Source organism: Lepisma saccharinum, chromosome 21, assembly GCF_977018435.1.
Source record: "Lepisma saccharinum chromosome 21, izLepSacc3.1, whole genome shotgun sequence".
NCBI lineage: Eukaryota > Metazoa > Arthropoda > Insecta > Zygentoma > Lepismatidae > Lepisma > Lepisma saccharinum.
This window is the reverse complement of record NC_139249.1, coordinates 29,887,258-29,900,288: the sequence shown is the minus strand read 5'-3', so window position 1 is coordinate 29,900,288 and position 13,031 is coordinate 29,887,258. Positions and strand designations below refer to the sequence as shown.

At 37.5% G+C, this 13,031-nt stretch overlaps 1 protein-coding gene across 1 annotated transcript in view; it reads left to right on the top strand.

The window, feature by feature from the left end:
• Positions 1-13,031, top strand: part of LOC146004128 (uncharacterized) — a 102,053-nt gene that overhangs the window by 85,095 nt on the left and 3,927 nt on the right. Inside the window, exons 22-24 of the mRNA XM_083142794.1 lie at positions 6,328-6,501; positions 8,286-8,462; positions 11,473-11,639. Of these exons, the coding sequence (XP_082998920.1) occupies positions 6,328-6,501; positions 8,286-8,462; positions 11,473-11,639 (518 nt within the window). The remainder of the gene's footprint in view (positions 1-6,327; positions 6,502-8,285; positions 8,463-11,472; positions 11,640-13,031) is intronic.

Sequence of the window (13,031 nt, the reverse complement as noted above, 5' to 3'; positions counted from 1 at the left end):
AGCTGAAACCAAGAGACGTTGAACGGCGTTTGTGTGTGAACAGTTGCTTCAGAGGCAAAAACGGAAGGGATGTCTGCATCGGATTGTGACCGGGGACGAAAAATGGGTTCATTACGATAACCCAAAATGCAAAAAATCATGGGGATATCCCAGCCATGCTTCCACGTCGACGGCCAAACCAAATATCCATGGCTCCAAGTGAAACTATCACAGGTGCTCGTTATTGAACGCAATTAATGCGTTTGAGCCGAGCATTGAAGGACAAACTGCCGCAATACAGCCAGAGGCACGACAAAGTGATTTTGCAGCATGACAACGCACGACCCCACGTTGCCAAAGTGGTGAAAACGTACTTGGAAACATTAAGATGGGACGTCCTACCCCACCCGCCTTATTCTCCAGACATCGCTCCCTCTGATTATCACCTGTTTAGATCAATGGCTCATGAACTGGCTGACCAACACTTCCGATCTTATGAAGAGTCAAAAAGTGGATCGATTCGTGGATCGCCTCCAAAGATGAACAATTTTTTAGATGCGGCATTCGTACGCTGCCCGAAAGATGGGAGAAAGTAGTGGCCAGCGATGGACAATACTTTGAATAATGCCTGGGTAAGCAATGTTTTTCATTACAGCGTCATATTTTTGGGGGAAAACGTACACCAAAGTTGTACACCTTGTATATTAATTTTTTTTCAAATGCTACAGTGTAGTACAGTAAGTGGTTATTTTTGTTTGCCTCCTTTTTTTTGCAATTTTTTGGGATGCTTGGTAGATATTTATCTGAAATAATATATTGCTAAATATTACTATAATTATGTATTATTTACACTATAAATGTGTAAATAATTAGTCAACATAACATAGCTCATGCATGATACCTGCCACCCTCCTCCTATCCAACAATCGATTACTGCTCAATTTATTTTCTCATTACATTTACATGTGAATATTCCAAAAGTGCGAGTGCTGAGCTAAAATATAGGGACTCCCTTACGCACATGTGCACATTATGTGTATTAATTGCTTAATGATCTGGTCTGGAAAACCTGAAAAACAAATCAGGCGATTGCTTTTACAAAATTGTAGACACAATGTTGCTAGAAGGTGATCACTCTTATTGACTGATGAAATAGTCTCAATCTTAAATATGAAAATAGACAGATATTGGCAACAGAAAAATCTAACATGAGAGTTTCTGCTTCCTATGTAATTGTGTTATAACACCATTAAGCCTTGTTTCCATGATTATGAAAAAATATAAATATGCTGACCAAGGCAGTAATTTATTTTATTATAAACATAAACTAAACGTAACGTTTCAACCTTCTAGCAAGGTCTTCATCAGACTCTGTATCAAGTATTTATATTTTTTCGTAATTGTGTTGAAGCAGATTAACTTTTTGTCAAGTCATCAGTTTCTCTCGTTCTTCCACTACTCTCCTCTTGCTATGTTCCAATCTCTCTCCACTGCATCCTCTTTCCACTGACTGCCTGGTCTTCCCTTTGGCCTCTTTCCTACCCCTTGTGCAGTGTATGCTCCCACTGGTGGTCTTTCTGTGTCCACTGTCTTCATATGCACAAATTATCTCCATTGTGTCTGATTTGTTCTCTTCTACCTCCACTACCATTTTCCTAAACTTAACTTCACTGCCTGCAGCTTGCTTCTATCCCTCTCCTTCCTATAGGGCAAAAGATATAACTGTACAGGCTTCCTGCTGAAAGAGCAGAGGACAGCACTGAACTGTCGGCGAAAACCAACCGCAACTTTCTTGCTTGCTTTTCTTGCAAAGCAGAAGACACAAGTGCATTGGTAACAGCATCCATGCACAGTGTGACAGGAAGTCGGTACAGTTATGCAGGGTGGCGACAGACCTGGGAAGTGTCAGGGAATTTGGTCTTAATTGGCCTTTTGTTTTATTATTATTATTATTATTATGTTTCGCCCTCAACTTTTAGGCCCCTTTTATGCACAACACAACCACGGCACCAGAAACCAGTGATGGCAGGAGGAGGGAGGGAAATTTATGAAGGGGCAGAAAAATGTGTTAAGCCTCTAAATATTATGTGGAAAATGCATTGAACTATCATTTTCTCTTGTCTGTATGGTAGTAGTAAAGGGACAGAACTGTCAACGGATGGAGGTAATGGAAGCGGATGGCGCCGTCCGATAGTTGTCGGACGTCGTAGTAAGGCATTTTATTTAACAAACTGAAGGAACATGGAAACAAATAGGCTCTATTAATACATACGATTTTTGTCTAATATCGCCACCCGACAAAGTATCTCACTACAACATGCAACAGAAATTGCATGCATGGCACTCTTATGGAATTGATTTTTGTTGGATGTCTTTGGACTGCAACATCCAACAAAAATCACATGCATAAACAAGAGTTTTAGACTGCAAGTGTGCTGCTGGAATTTTATTACTCTTCTGGCTCACTTCACCTTATTTAATGTAGCAGTGCTTACGAAGGTTTTCTTTCATCATCCTAACGTATTACTGATTTTGCACAAATTAACATACGTTTACAATGCCATTGCACTATTCTTAGATATCAAGAAGAATCCAACAAAACGGGATATATATTGAATACTATCACGAAAAAGTGAAACATAAAGCTGCATTGGTGAACGTTATAAGAATTTCGCAAGTGCATGCTCCCAACCTCAAATTTGCTGCAACACTAGTATTGCAATGAAATTAACGCCACTCTCTGTCCTGTCTGTTTAAACTCGTGAGAGATGGTCGTCATTAATCTCTCACTGAGTGAAGTTAATGTCCAATATTATGAAATAAAATGCTAATAATAAATACGTAAATATTTTAATATATTTACTCGAATCATTCAATCATAAAAGCATATCACTTTCTTCAAGAATTGACTTTTCTCTGCCAGCCCTGCTAAATTTCCACTTTTCATTACTGATTTATATGAGGGGTACCCAGAAAGTAATTTCCAATTAGTAGGGACCTTGATGTTTCGCAAACGTGAAAACCGTGAAAAATGTTAATTGCTGCGAAGTTGTGTTTATGAATGTGCAGTGATGTCTGGACACATTTTTTGCCCTTTCAAAATATTGAAATAACGCGAATTTGGCATAAAATGCAAATTGTTGGAGTTTCTGGCGATTTTAAAAATAAAAGTCCTAAAACAACGGAAAATTCCATGAAATCCAACATTCTTGTCTTTTCTAGGCTTAAAGAAACATAATGTGCCATATTTGTGTACATAGAACATGCAAGTTTTCCAACATTTTATTCAAGAGTAAACTATAATGCTTGTTATACATGGAATAATTCCGACAGCCACATTAAATCATGTATTTGCCACGATTTTTTGAACTTCTATCAAACCAATTTGCATCACAGAGCAAAGTGGCAGGGTTCTAACAGGACATTGAGTGTGTATCTAACGTCACACGGGAGCTGCATCTTCAGTATTTGTCGCGCCAGATGTGTTTTGAATTACCAAGCTAAGTGTGCACCATTGGCATTTGTCGAGCGAGAAATAATGGAGCTCTGTCGTTAGGATGTCTGACTACCATGCGAGAGACTCGGGATCGATCCCCTGCGGGGGAGGACCGGGATCTTTTCCACCTGTTCAAACTGCTCTGGCACCCACCCAGCATCATATCAAGTGGGTGCCTGGAGAAAACTGTGGGGGGGTAAAGGTAGCCAGGAGCATGGTGCTGATCACATCACCCCCACCTTCGGCTGTGATCAAGAAAGTGTGGGGCCCTAACTCCACACATCCTATATGCATGCCTTCATGGCTTGGTGCTAGGCACAGGGGAGCACTTTACATTTACTTCCTCAAAAATCTGTTCCAACATATCAAACTGTCACAAAAATATGTAGACCATGTTACCTACAATTTAAAATAAGTTTAAAAGCACAATGTAAGTATTAAGTTTTGGTATATTTGACAGAAAAATGTTCTAAAACAAAAACGCGAATTTTGGGAAACGTAACACTAACAAGTCAAAAAAAGATAATTCCAATTTTTGGTGTCATAATATATGTGTATCTGTCACGTGAGATTGATTGATTTAAAATTTTTGGGTGTGTCACCACTTAGTCATTATGCACCCTTCAGTATATATGGGGAACATTCCAATATCTAAAACCCTTACCTTAAAATTAAAAAGGGGTATGGAAAATAACTTTTCCAAGATATCAAACTCTCACGAAGAGGCGTAGGCCATGTGACTTACAATTTGAAACAGTAGTTTAAAAACACCATGAAGGTATAATTTCAGATATTTGCCAGAAAATGTGCTAAAATGAAAATGTGAATTTTGTGGAAAATAACACCGAAAGTAAAAAATAAAAAATAAAAAAATACACCATTTCAAAAATAAAATAAAAAATCAAGGTCCTTACCGATTAGGCATAAATAAAACAATAATATCTGTAGTGATTTATTGCTTTAGTAAGAGAGAGTCCTAACCTAATTTCCGGCATAATCACCACCGTTGTTCTGGCATTTCTTGTAGCATGGCACTAAATTTTGTATGCCCATGGCATGTGTGTCTTGACAGCAAAGACTGGAATTATCTCTACCGCAGTGTAGCTGTCAAATCATTGTCCTGCCAGAAACCTCTTCAGTTAAACAGAGATGAAAGTCTGTACATGCAAGGCCAGGGCTGTACAGGGAGTGGTCTAAGATATCTCACCTGAAGTGATGCAAAGGGCCCACGTGAACTCTGCTCTATGGGCTTGTCCACATTCGATTGGCCTTCTGTGAATTGTCTCCACCATCGTCTGACAATGCTATCACTCGCGACGTCTCCAGTTTGCACACCTCACACGGTTGCTGGTGGCTCTGTGCCAAATTCTGAGCATGCAAAAATCTGAATACTACACATAGGCTACATCACAGTCGGTGGGAGATTGTATGAGAGCTGCAATCTGTCCTAAAACGGCTGCATTGCGACTGTACTAGATTACAGCTACATGCCACTTCTTCCTGCCCGCATGTGTGTGTGTCGCGCTCTGGCCACTGCGTACAGGCACCATTGGAGCTTTCTTCAGGTTGCCCCTCGTATATGAACTTTCAGAAGCTGTTATTAACAGTGTTTTCCAGTTTTAATGTTTGGTGAGCTAAATCGGGTACCTATCCAATGCAATTCTATAAATTGCTTGCGTTAAATTTTTAATACCTACATACCCCTTTTTGTCAGCAATAATGGCATATCTGCATGTTGTCAGTTTCACAGTACTTCACTTGGATATACTGTACTGAAGAAGCATAATTCCCATTGATAATGTAAGGAAATATGACACTTTCCTTTGTACAATTAAATTGTTTCACTTATATGCAAGAGTTAAGTTATTTGCTTTACAGAGAAGAGAGAAGTAGCTGTATGCATCGAAAAATGAGTCTGCACTCATTTTTCTTGCAAGCAGAGGGTTCCAGACCTCAGTGGAAATATCAATATATAATACCGGGGATGGATAAGGAGACTGATAAATTACAAAATGTATTTCTTAAACAATCACTCTTCTCTCTAATCTCATTTAGTCGTAACTTTAAAAATAATCAAGTATTTTATTTTAATCTTACTGCGTATGATAAAATTCTGTAATCCTTCCCTAGCTTTTGAATTGTGATAATATTGCAATTTCACTATTTTGCTGTTTGAATTCAAATCCTAGAGAAATTGAGTCAATTTCACAGAAGATAACATTGGTACCTAACAAATCCATACCTGGATCTGTAAGAGTTCATTATTTCCATTTGCAAACATATCGATTTAAAATCTGCCCGGCCAAGAGGAAAACCAGACTTTTTGCCTCCAGTTCAAGGGGAGAAAAAGCTGTGCTACACGCCTGATTTTTGTCCAGTCGAACACGACACCTCTTCCTGTCAACATCTCCCCTCAGGGAGAGGCAGGGAATCTGAGACCCATTCACTTGCTGCACTGCGGCAACCATTAGGCACCGCTGTGCTTGGCCTTGTTGAGGGTGCCACCTGTTTCAAAAACGGCTCGAAACGAAAAATTTGGCAACGCATCACCATGGCAAGTGGACAAAGCAGATTGGTTCAGCGATTCATGTGACCCTCTTTGGCTTTCGACAGAAAAGATAAACATAGAATTTCCAAGTCCATTCTCTAGCCGGAACAACTGTAGTTTAGTTTGTAATTGTCAGGGAGAAATTTAAATTTGGTCCTGGAAAATCTGGAAAAGTCTAATTTCATTTCTGCCTGTTTGTAGCCACCCTGGCTATGTCTTTTGCTCTAGAGTTCATGCCTCTGTTCTATGTATAATTATAGGTACATAGTACATATTGTACATTTTTTATACATATTTGTTTCAGGTTCAAGATCTGAAAAATGAAAACAGGCGGCTGAGAAGTGAACTGAACGAAACCAGTTTGTGGAGCGGAGGCAACGGAAGACAGTCCAGCCAGAACACTGCAGAGAGAGAATCTCATCCTAACCTTTATCATGGCCAAGTTCCTATGTATGGTGGAGGAAGTAGGTCCTCGCAGGTAATTGTAGTTGCTTTTCTTGTAATCTTCAGTGTCATTCATTTCTAAACTTCTTAATGTGTTTAAGGCAGTCACTTTGCCACCAGTGGCCCTGAATTGTCTTCACTATGGGAAAATAATTTTTTGTTCCATTACGTTCCAGTTAGTATATAATTAATTTACTGATAATTTTACAAATCTGATATCTCACACACGGGTGGAAATGGTCAGTAAAATCAGTAAAAGCCAGTTTTTCTTATTGGTTTCTAATTTTTTCTTATTGGTTTCATGTTTTTTATTTGGTCAGTAAAGTCAGCATTTTTTGTTTGCATGACTGCAATTTTAGTTGTTGTTTTTTTAAAAAAAAATGCCATACTCCATTACAACTACCCAGTACGATGATCTTTTTTTCAATTTGGCTAAAGGTAAGACATATTTTTACAAGGGCCATTCAGTGGAAAACCATAAAAGTTGTATTAAAAATCACATATACAGCAGATCTCATTGTCGGTTATGTGAAGGCAGTGACCTGGAGCTATTAATAGATGGTGTTGGCATGCATAGGAACCTGGGAAATTGTTCGGGAAGATGGAGGCGCTCTTGCAACAGTACACCAAGAAAGAGCAGTGAAGTGTTGAGATTTATGTTGAGTGAAGGCCTATAGAGATTCATCGTTCGATGAGAATTCAGTATGAGTCCTACACAAGTGCATGAATGGACATCTTTAGTGAGGAGGATTCTCCTCGCCTGAGTCAATCATCCATGGCTGTCATGGCAGCTGTGAAGAACTTGATGTGGGAAAACCGGCATGTCACAGTCAAGTAAGCAGCACCACTATTGGACATTAGTGTTTGATCTGCCCATCACAGCATTCAAGGTGAGTTAGTTCCAAAAAGTGTGTGCAAAAAATTGGTACCCAAGCTATTGCCATCTGAAATAGAGACTTGTCGATGCTTGTGAAAAGCTTCTGTTGCGGTTCGGTATGAGGCTGATGGTGAAGCATTTTTACAGCGTGTAGTCACTGGAGATGAGAGCTGGGTTCACCTACGAGCCAGAATTTTGAAATTTGGGTGTCTTGAGAAGGGATCACTCCTTACACCCTGGAACCTCTGTACAAAGATAGCTACCATACAAAAGAGCTATGTGCATCCTTCGGTTTAATGAAACTAGGTAAAGTTCCCCATGCATATAGCACCCTGCCATGAAGGCACATTTAGGGGATGTGGGGGTAAGGTGGTGTTGAACAAAGAAAAGGTGCTGGCAGACCACCTGTCTGTCAAGCTGTGAATCACGTGAGAGATGCTTTTATGACAAGTCCAGGTAAATTGAGTTGTCGCATGTATTGTAAAAAAGAAACTGTTCAACATGGTTTATTAAACAACAAATTTGGCTGTGGAACCCGGATTTTACATTTTCCCGCATTATACATTCAATCTTGATAGTACCAACTTAGGAAAATGTTATAAAATTTTCCTCGGTATTACATTTGCTTGCATTTTAAGTTTTTTTCAGCTTGGTCCACTGAAAAACTTAAAAACTTGCACTGTACTTGCCTTAGATATTTTTTATTCATCCTTGAAATGTGCTCAATAATTTATAACAACCCTGTACTTTAGTTCATGTTAACTGATTTTATAAACTTTTATATTCACTAAAATATTAAGAAAATAATAGAATATTGTACTGAATTACGGACCATTATTATCAGATTAGAAAAATTATTAGCAAATTTGTGGAAAAGCTGATATAACTATATTGGCTGAACCAATGACACATCAATTAATTTGTCCTATCATTAATTTCAGGTACAAAATCTCCTGCCTGAAAGCTGGAGACTCCATGATGTCGGAGCTGCGTCTTCATCTACCAGTTGTGTGCTACAACAACAGAAAGCAACAGATAAGATGACAGATGACAAGGATGTGCAAACAGACCCTCAAGACAATGTGCCAATGTACGGTGGTGGCAGTGGCATTATAAAGGTAATGTGTTTTATGATGTCTGTATTCAGGATTGGGCAACGTGAGATTTGATTGTAGATATCAATTGATAGTGTTGTGAAATTACAATGCGCCAAATTTCAGAATTGTGATAATTTCTCACTTAGCTTCACATGCCAGCCTATATGATAATGAAGTTCCTATTCTATGTACCGTGGAGAAAGTAGTTCTTCAAAGGTAATTGTGATTTTTTTTCTTTTAACCTTCATATCCCCATTTCTCTTAATGTGTTTAACCCTTATATGCCAGGCCTGGTTTCCCCTAAATGCCGAGAGCATTTTGAAGCGGGAAATTTGTGAAGATTTGATTAATATTTTTTTATCTTGGAAAGTACAATGCTAGTGTGACAAATATCTCATTTTGTTCAATAAAAATTAGGCTATAACCCTACAGTAAAAAATATTATTTTATTTTTAAGAAATTGGATTTTATCGGCCCCCCACGTAGGCAACGCTGGGGCGTGAGTGTACAAGACATTCCCTCCATATTACCTGATGTCTGTACCATTCTCGTGACAAGAATTGCTCACTTGCTACTGGTAGTTTGGCATAAAAAAAATATATATTGTAGAAAGCCGTACTTCTCTCGTTTAGCAGGGAATTCAAAATTCCAATGTTTTAAAATATTTCTGATACTATGAATACTAAAGTTAGAATTTATATCTTGCTTTCTTCAGTATAAACTAGGCTATAAGCTTTTGGTAAAGGAACTTAATTTTCATTTAAGTACAAGACAAGTTTCTTTTAAAATTTTTTTTATACAATTTGAAGTATATTGGACCCCTCTGTAGGCAACGCCGGGATGTGCTTGTTCCAAACTGTACTATCATATTGCCTGATATACACCAAATTCTTGTGGCAAGAGTTGCGCACTTGCTTCAGATATTTTCAGAGATAAAATAATATCTAATGTAATGACTGTTATTTTCTTCCTGACTGGAAATTGCCCAACCCCTCCCCCCAAATATAGTGAGGATGAACTTTACTTATTGCTACTGACATTAGTCAATTCTCATGTGACACTCAAAACAAGTATTTCAGAACATTATCTGTTACACAGGGTCTTCCCAGAGTCACAACACTCCTTGTGACATGGGTGTCGCAGCTGGCATCTAAACTTTGCCAATCATGTTTTCATAAATAATAGCGATGGACCAATAAGAATTTTTACCCATATTCGAGTGTTAATTTATCCGTAAAATAAGTCAGATTACAAACTTACTCAGGGTAGCTACTCACTGGGAATTGTGTGAATTATTAGCTCCGAGAATTGTGTGAAATTTTTCTCCGTAGATTTGAAAAATTGCAACTTTTATTAACCCAAATCCCATTGAATTCATACATATTTATATATGCCCTGGGTCAAATTTTTCATTTTAGGTTTCAATTATATCAAGGAAGGAAAAGAAGCTGCATGAGAAATAAAACTGAATTCTCTCATTCTGTTTACTTTGTCCCTGTCCTTTGCAGAACAATCTAGCTGACAAACTGAAGATTATTGCAAGATAAGATATCTTGAAGTTGATTAGCTAATCTTGAGTTTGAAATTCTCGTACAATTAACAATTTTTCATAGATTAGGATATTATAAGACATAAGCGAGTTACTAAAGAGAGATCCACGAAACTTACTTGTAAATGTTCTATTAATTTCGGTGGCCTCTGCCACCATCGAGTTCCCAAGTGGATGGTGACAGAGACCACCAAAATTAATAGAACATTTACAAGTAAGTTTCGCAGGATATATCTTTAGTAACTCGCTTACGTCTTATATTATCAACCGCGTTGTTTATTCCCCTCAACATGAATTAGGTTGTGACTTGTATTTGCATGGTCTGTAATGGTCTGATTATGTGAAATGGCAAATGTAAACTCCGTACTTTAAATTAAATATTTTAAATATATATATGTACTAGGGGTGGGCAGGCTGATATGAATTTTGGCCGATGAGAGATAAAATTCTAAATGGTTCATTCACCATCTCAATAAATGTGTTTGCAGATAAGTGCCATGCAAAAGAAGCTGCATATTTAGAGGTTTACTTTTAAGTAGGGATGTGCCGAAGCCGATTACAGATGTATGAAAATCGGCCGAAATTGACACATCGGCATCGGTATCGGAATCGGCAAAAATCCGATATTTAAACCGGTACAGATTATACTAGAGTTTTTACCTTCTAATAAGTTTCATATTCTAGTTTTGTAAGATTTATTGAAAATTTGGTTATGATTCGTCATTATTGCAGAGTTTTTGTAATAAAATTATTGCAAACTCATTCAGAGGATCAACCTAACTATAAATCGGAAATAAAACAGTACAGTGCTGAACCAGGATCTGCTGTTGTATTGGAAATTCAAAAATGAGTATTCAAACCTGAAGCAAGTGCTGAGAAAATACTTGGTCATACATGCTGCATCAGTATTCAGTGATTGAGTGTTCAGTGTTGCTGAACATATTTGCGATAAGAGAAGAAGTAGGTTACTTCCTGAAGCGTTTCCAAATCTCATGTTTCTGAAGTTTAATCTGGCAGAACAGGAATTTATTTTGCATTTCAAAGAACTGCTTGTGTACTAATGTTTAATCTCTTGAGAATCCATGTTCTTCTTAAAGGTTCACATAACATTTTGTAGATGCAAATGTACATTCGCATCTCTTGAGAATATATATGTATATACATGTGATATGCAATAGAAATGTACATAGCAAATTTATTTTTGTCATACTGAAAATAACATCCCATTTCTGTTTAATAATCTTATGTATCGGAATCGGTTAAATATCGGCATCGGTATCGGTTCCAAAAATTATCGGTGAGTACATCGGCATCGGTAAATTTTCAGCTTCGTCACATCCCTACTTTTAAGAAAAGTAGGGCATGGGCGATTGTATTATACCGGGTGTCCCAGAAGTCTTTCCCTGATTACAAACTTTATTCATATCCGCTATATGCAATGTAGCCCATAATCAAGTTAATTAGATGCTCTGTTATTTGCAGGAACAAATCATAGCTGATTTGAGAGATGAAAAGCGCAATTTGGAGAAGAAGATTGAAAAACTTAAGAAAACATGCCAAAAATTATATTCAGAGAACCAAAAATGTAGAGCTTTTTTAAAGAGCTCTGAGCATCAGTCGGCAGGGAAGGAAAATGCTGATGCTAAGGGGTAAGCTTGTTCTTTTGTACTTGTTTTTTTTAATGTTTCCGTTCTACCTCTCTCTAGTAAAGGTTACAATGAAGGTGAATGGTAGTTTGTGTTTTAATACACAATAAAATCTCAGGAAATGGTCAATAAAAATGAACTAATGTTTTAAAAACTATCAAAAATGCTTTATAAAATAACATTTTAAGACACTTTTGCAACAAACTTAACGTGTTCATTTCACCAGTCGTGCATTGCAATGTATTACTAACATACATAGGCTGTCAAAGCAGTGACCACCGATTCTCTTAACAAAAACGTGAACATTGAAAAGCTCCTCTGCACTCTAAATAAACTAGAGCAGCATACTTGAAGTAAACTATGCCACCAGATTACAAATTCCCTGCTAGTTCAGTAGAAAACTTTTCTCCACACAGAACATCAGCAATTGAACATAATGTACTGAACTCTTAATTTGTATTCAAAACCAGAATCATTTTCTTGGCTATTTCCTTTCCCAGTTTTCCATGACTTTTATAAGTCACTTATATTTTCTATTAAGTCACTCTGTTCCACTAACTGAACACATGATATTTGTAAGCAAGTTATTGCACCAGGTAAGAATCTATCGTATAAATTTACGTTCAAATGTTTACCTGCATCCTCACTGCTGTCAGAAAAGTTATTTTACAATTTTCATTGAGGCTGCTTCACTGCTATCACAGGTCACATTTTTCTCACAGTAATAGTTATGCTTCTAGCCAGGTCCCCCATAGTATTCTGGAGCAGGAGCCTGAGACTTGAAATGTCACCCAAGATCATCTTTTTGGGACATACCGTAACCTGGTCAATTTCAGGGAACTGATTCTGAACTCCTCTACGTAAAGCATGTGCTAGACATGTGAACCATCTTTGAGTAAAGAGTTTGCAGAGAAGTTCCAACTTTAACCATATAAGCATCAGTCATTAATAAGAACACTTTATGTTTAATGCCATTGGGAGTATAATAGACCCAAAGATCTATCAAACACTTTACTAAAGTTGACGAGCGATATGAAAGCGGCTGACCTTGACAAGTCTGTGCAGAGAGAGAGGGAGATACATTTCTGCTGTTGCCACCTACTCACCGTTCGGGGTTTTCACCAGCTCTTACAAAATAAAAAACAACGGCTTACATTCGAACAATTGTAAATTGCCGCTGCATCGCTATTATTGCAACAATCTATACCAATCCTGCACGAGTATTACCAGAAAGCTATCGTATTGTGCTGTAAATTAAACGTGTAGAATCTTGAAAGTAAGTGAAAGAAATGAAATATTTTATTGACCATTATTGTATAGAGAAAAAGTTCTCTTGCGAGCCAATTTTTATTAAATTAGATTTGAAATAACTTCCAGTGAGAAAGTTACAAAGAA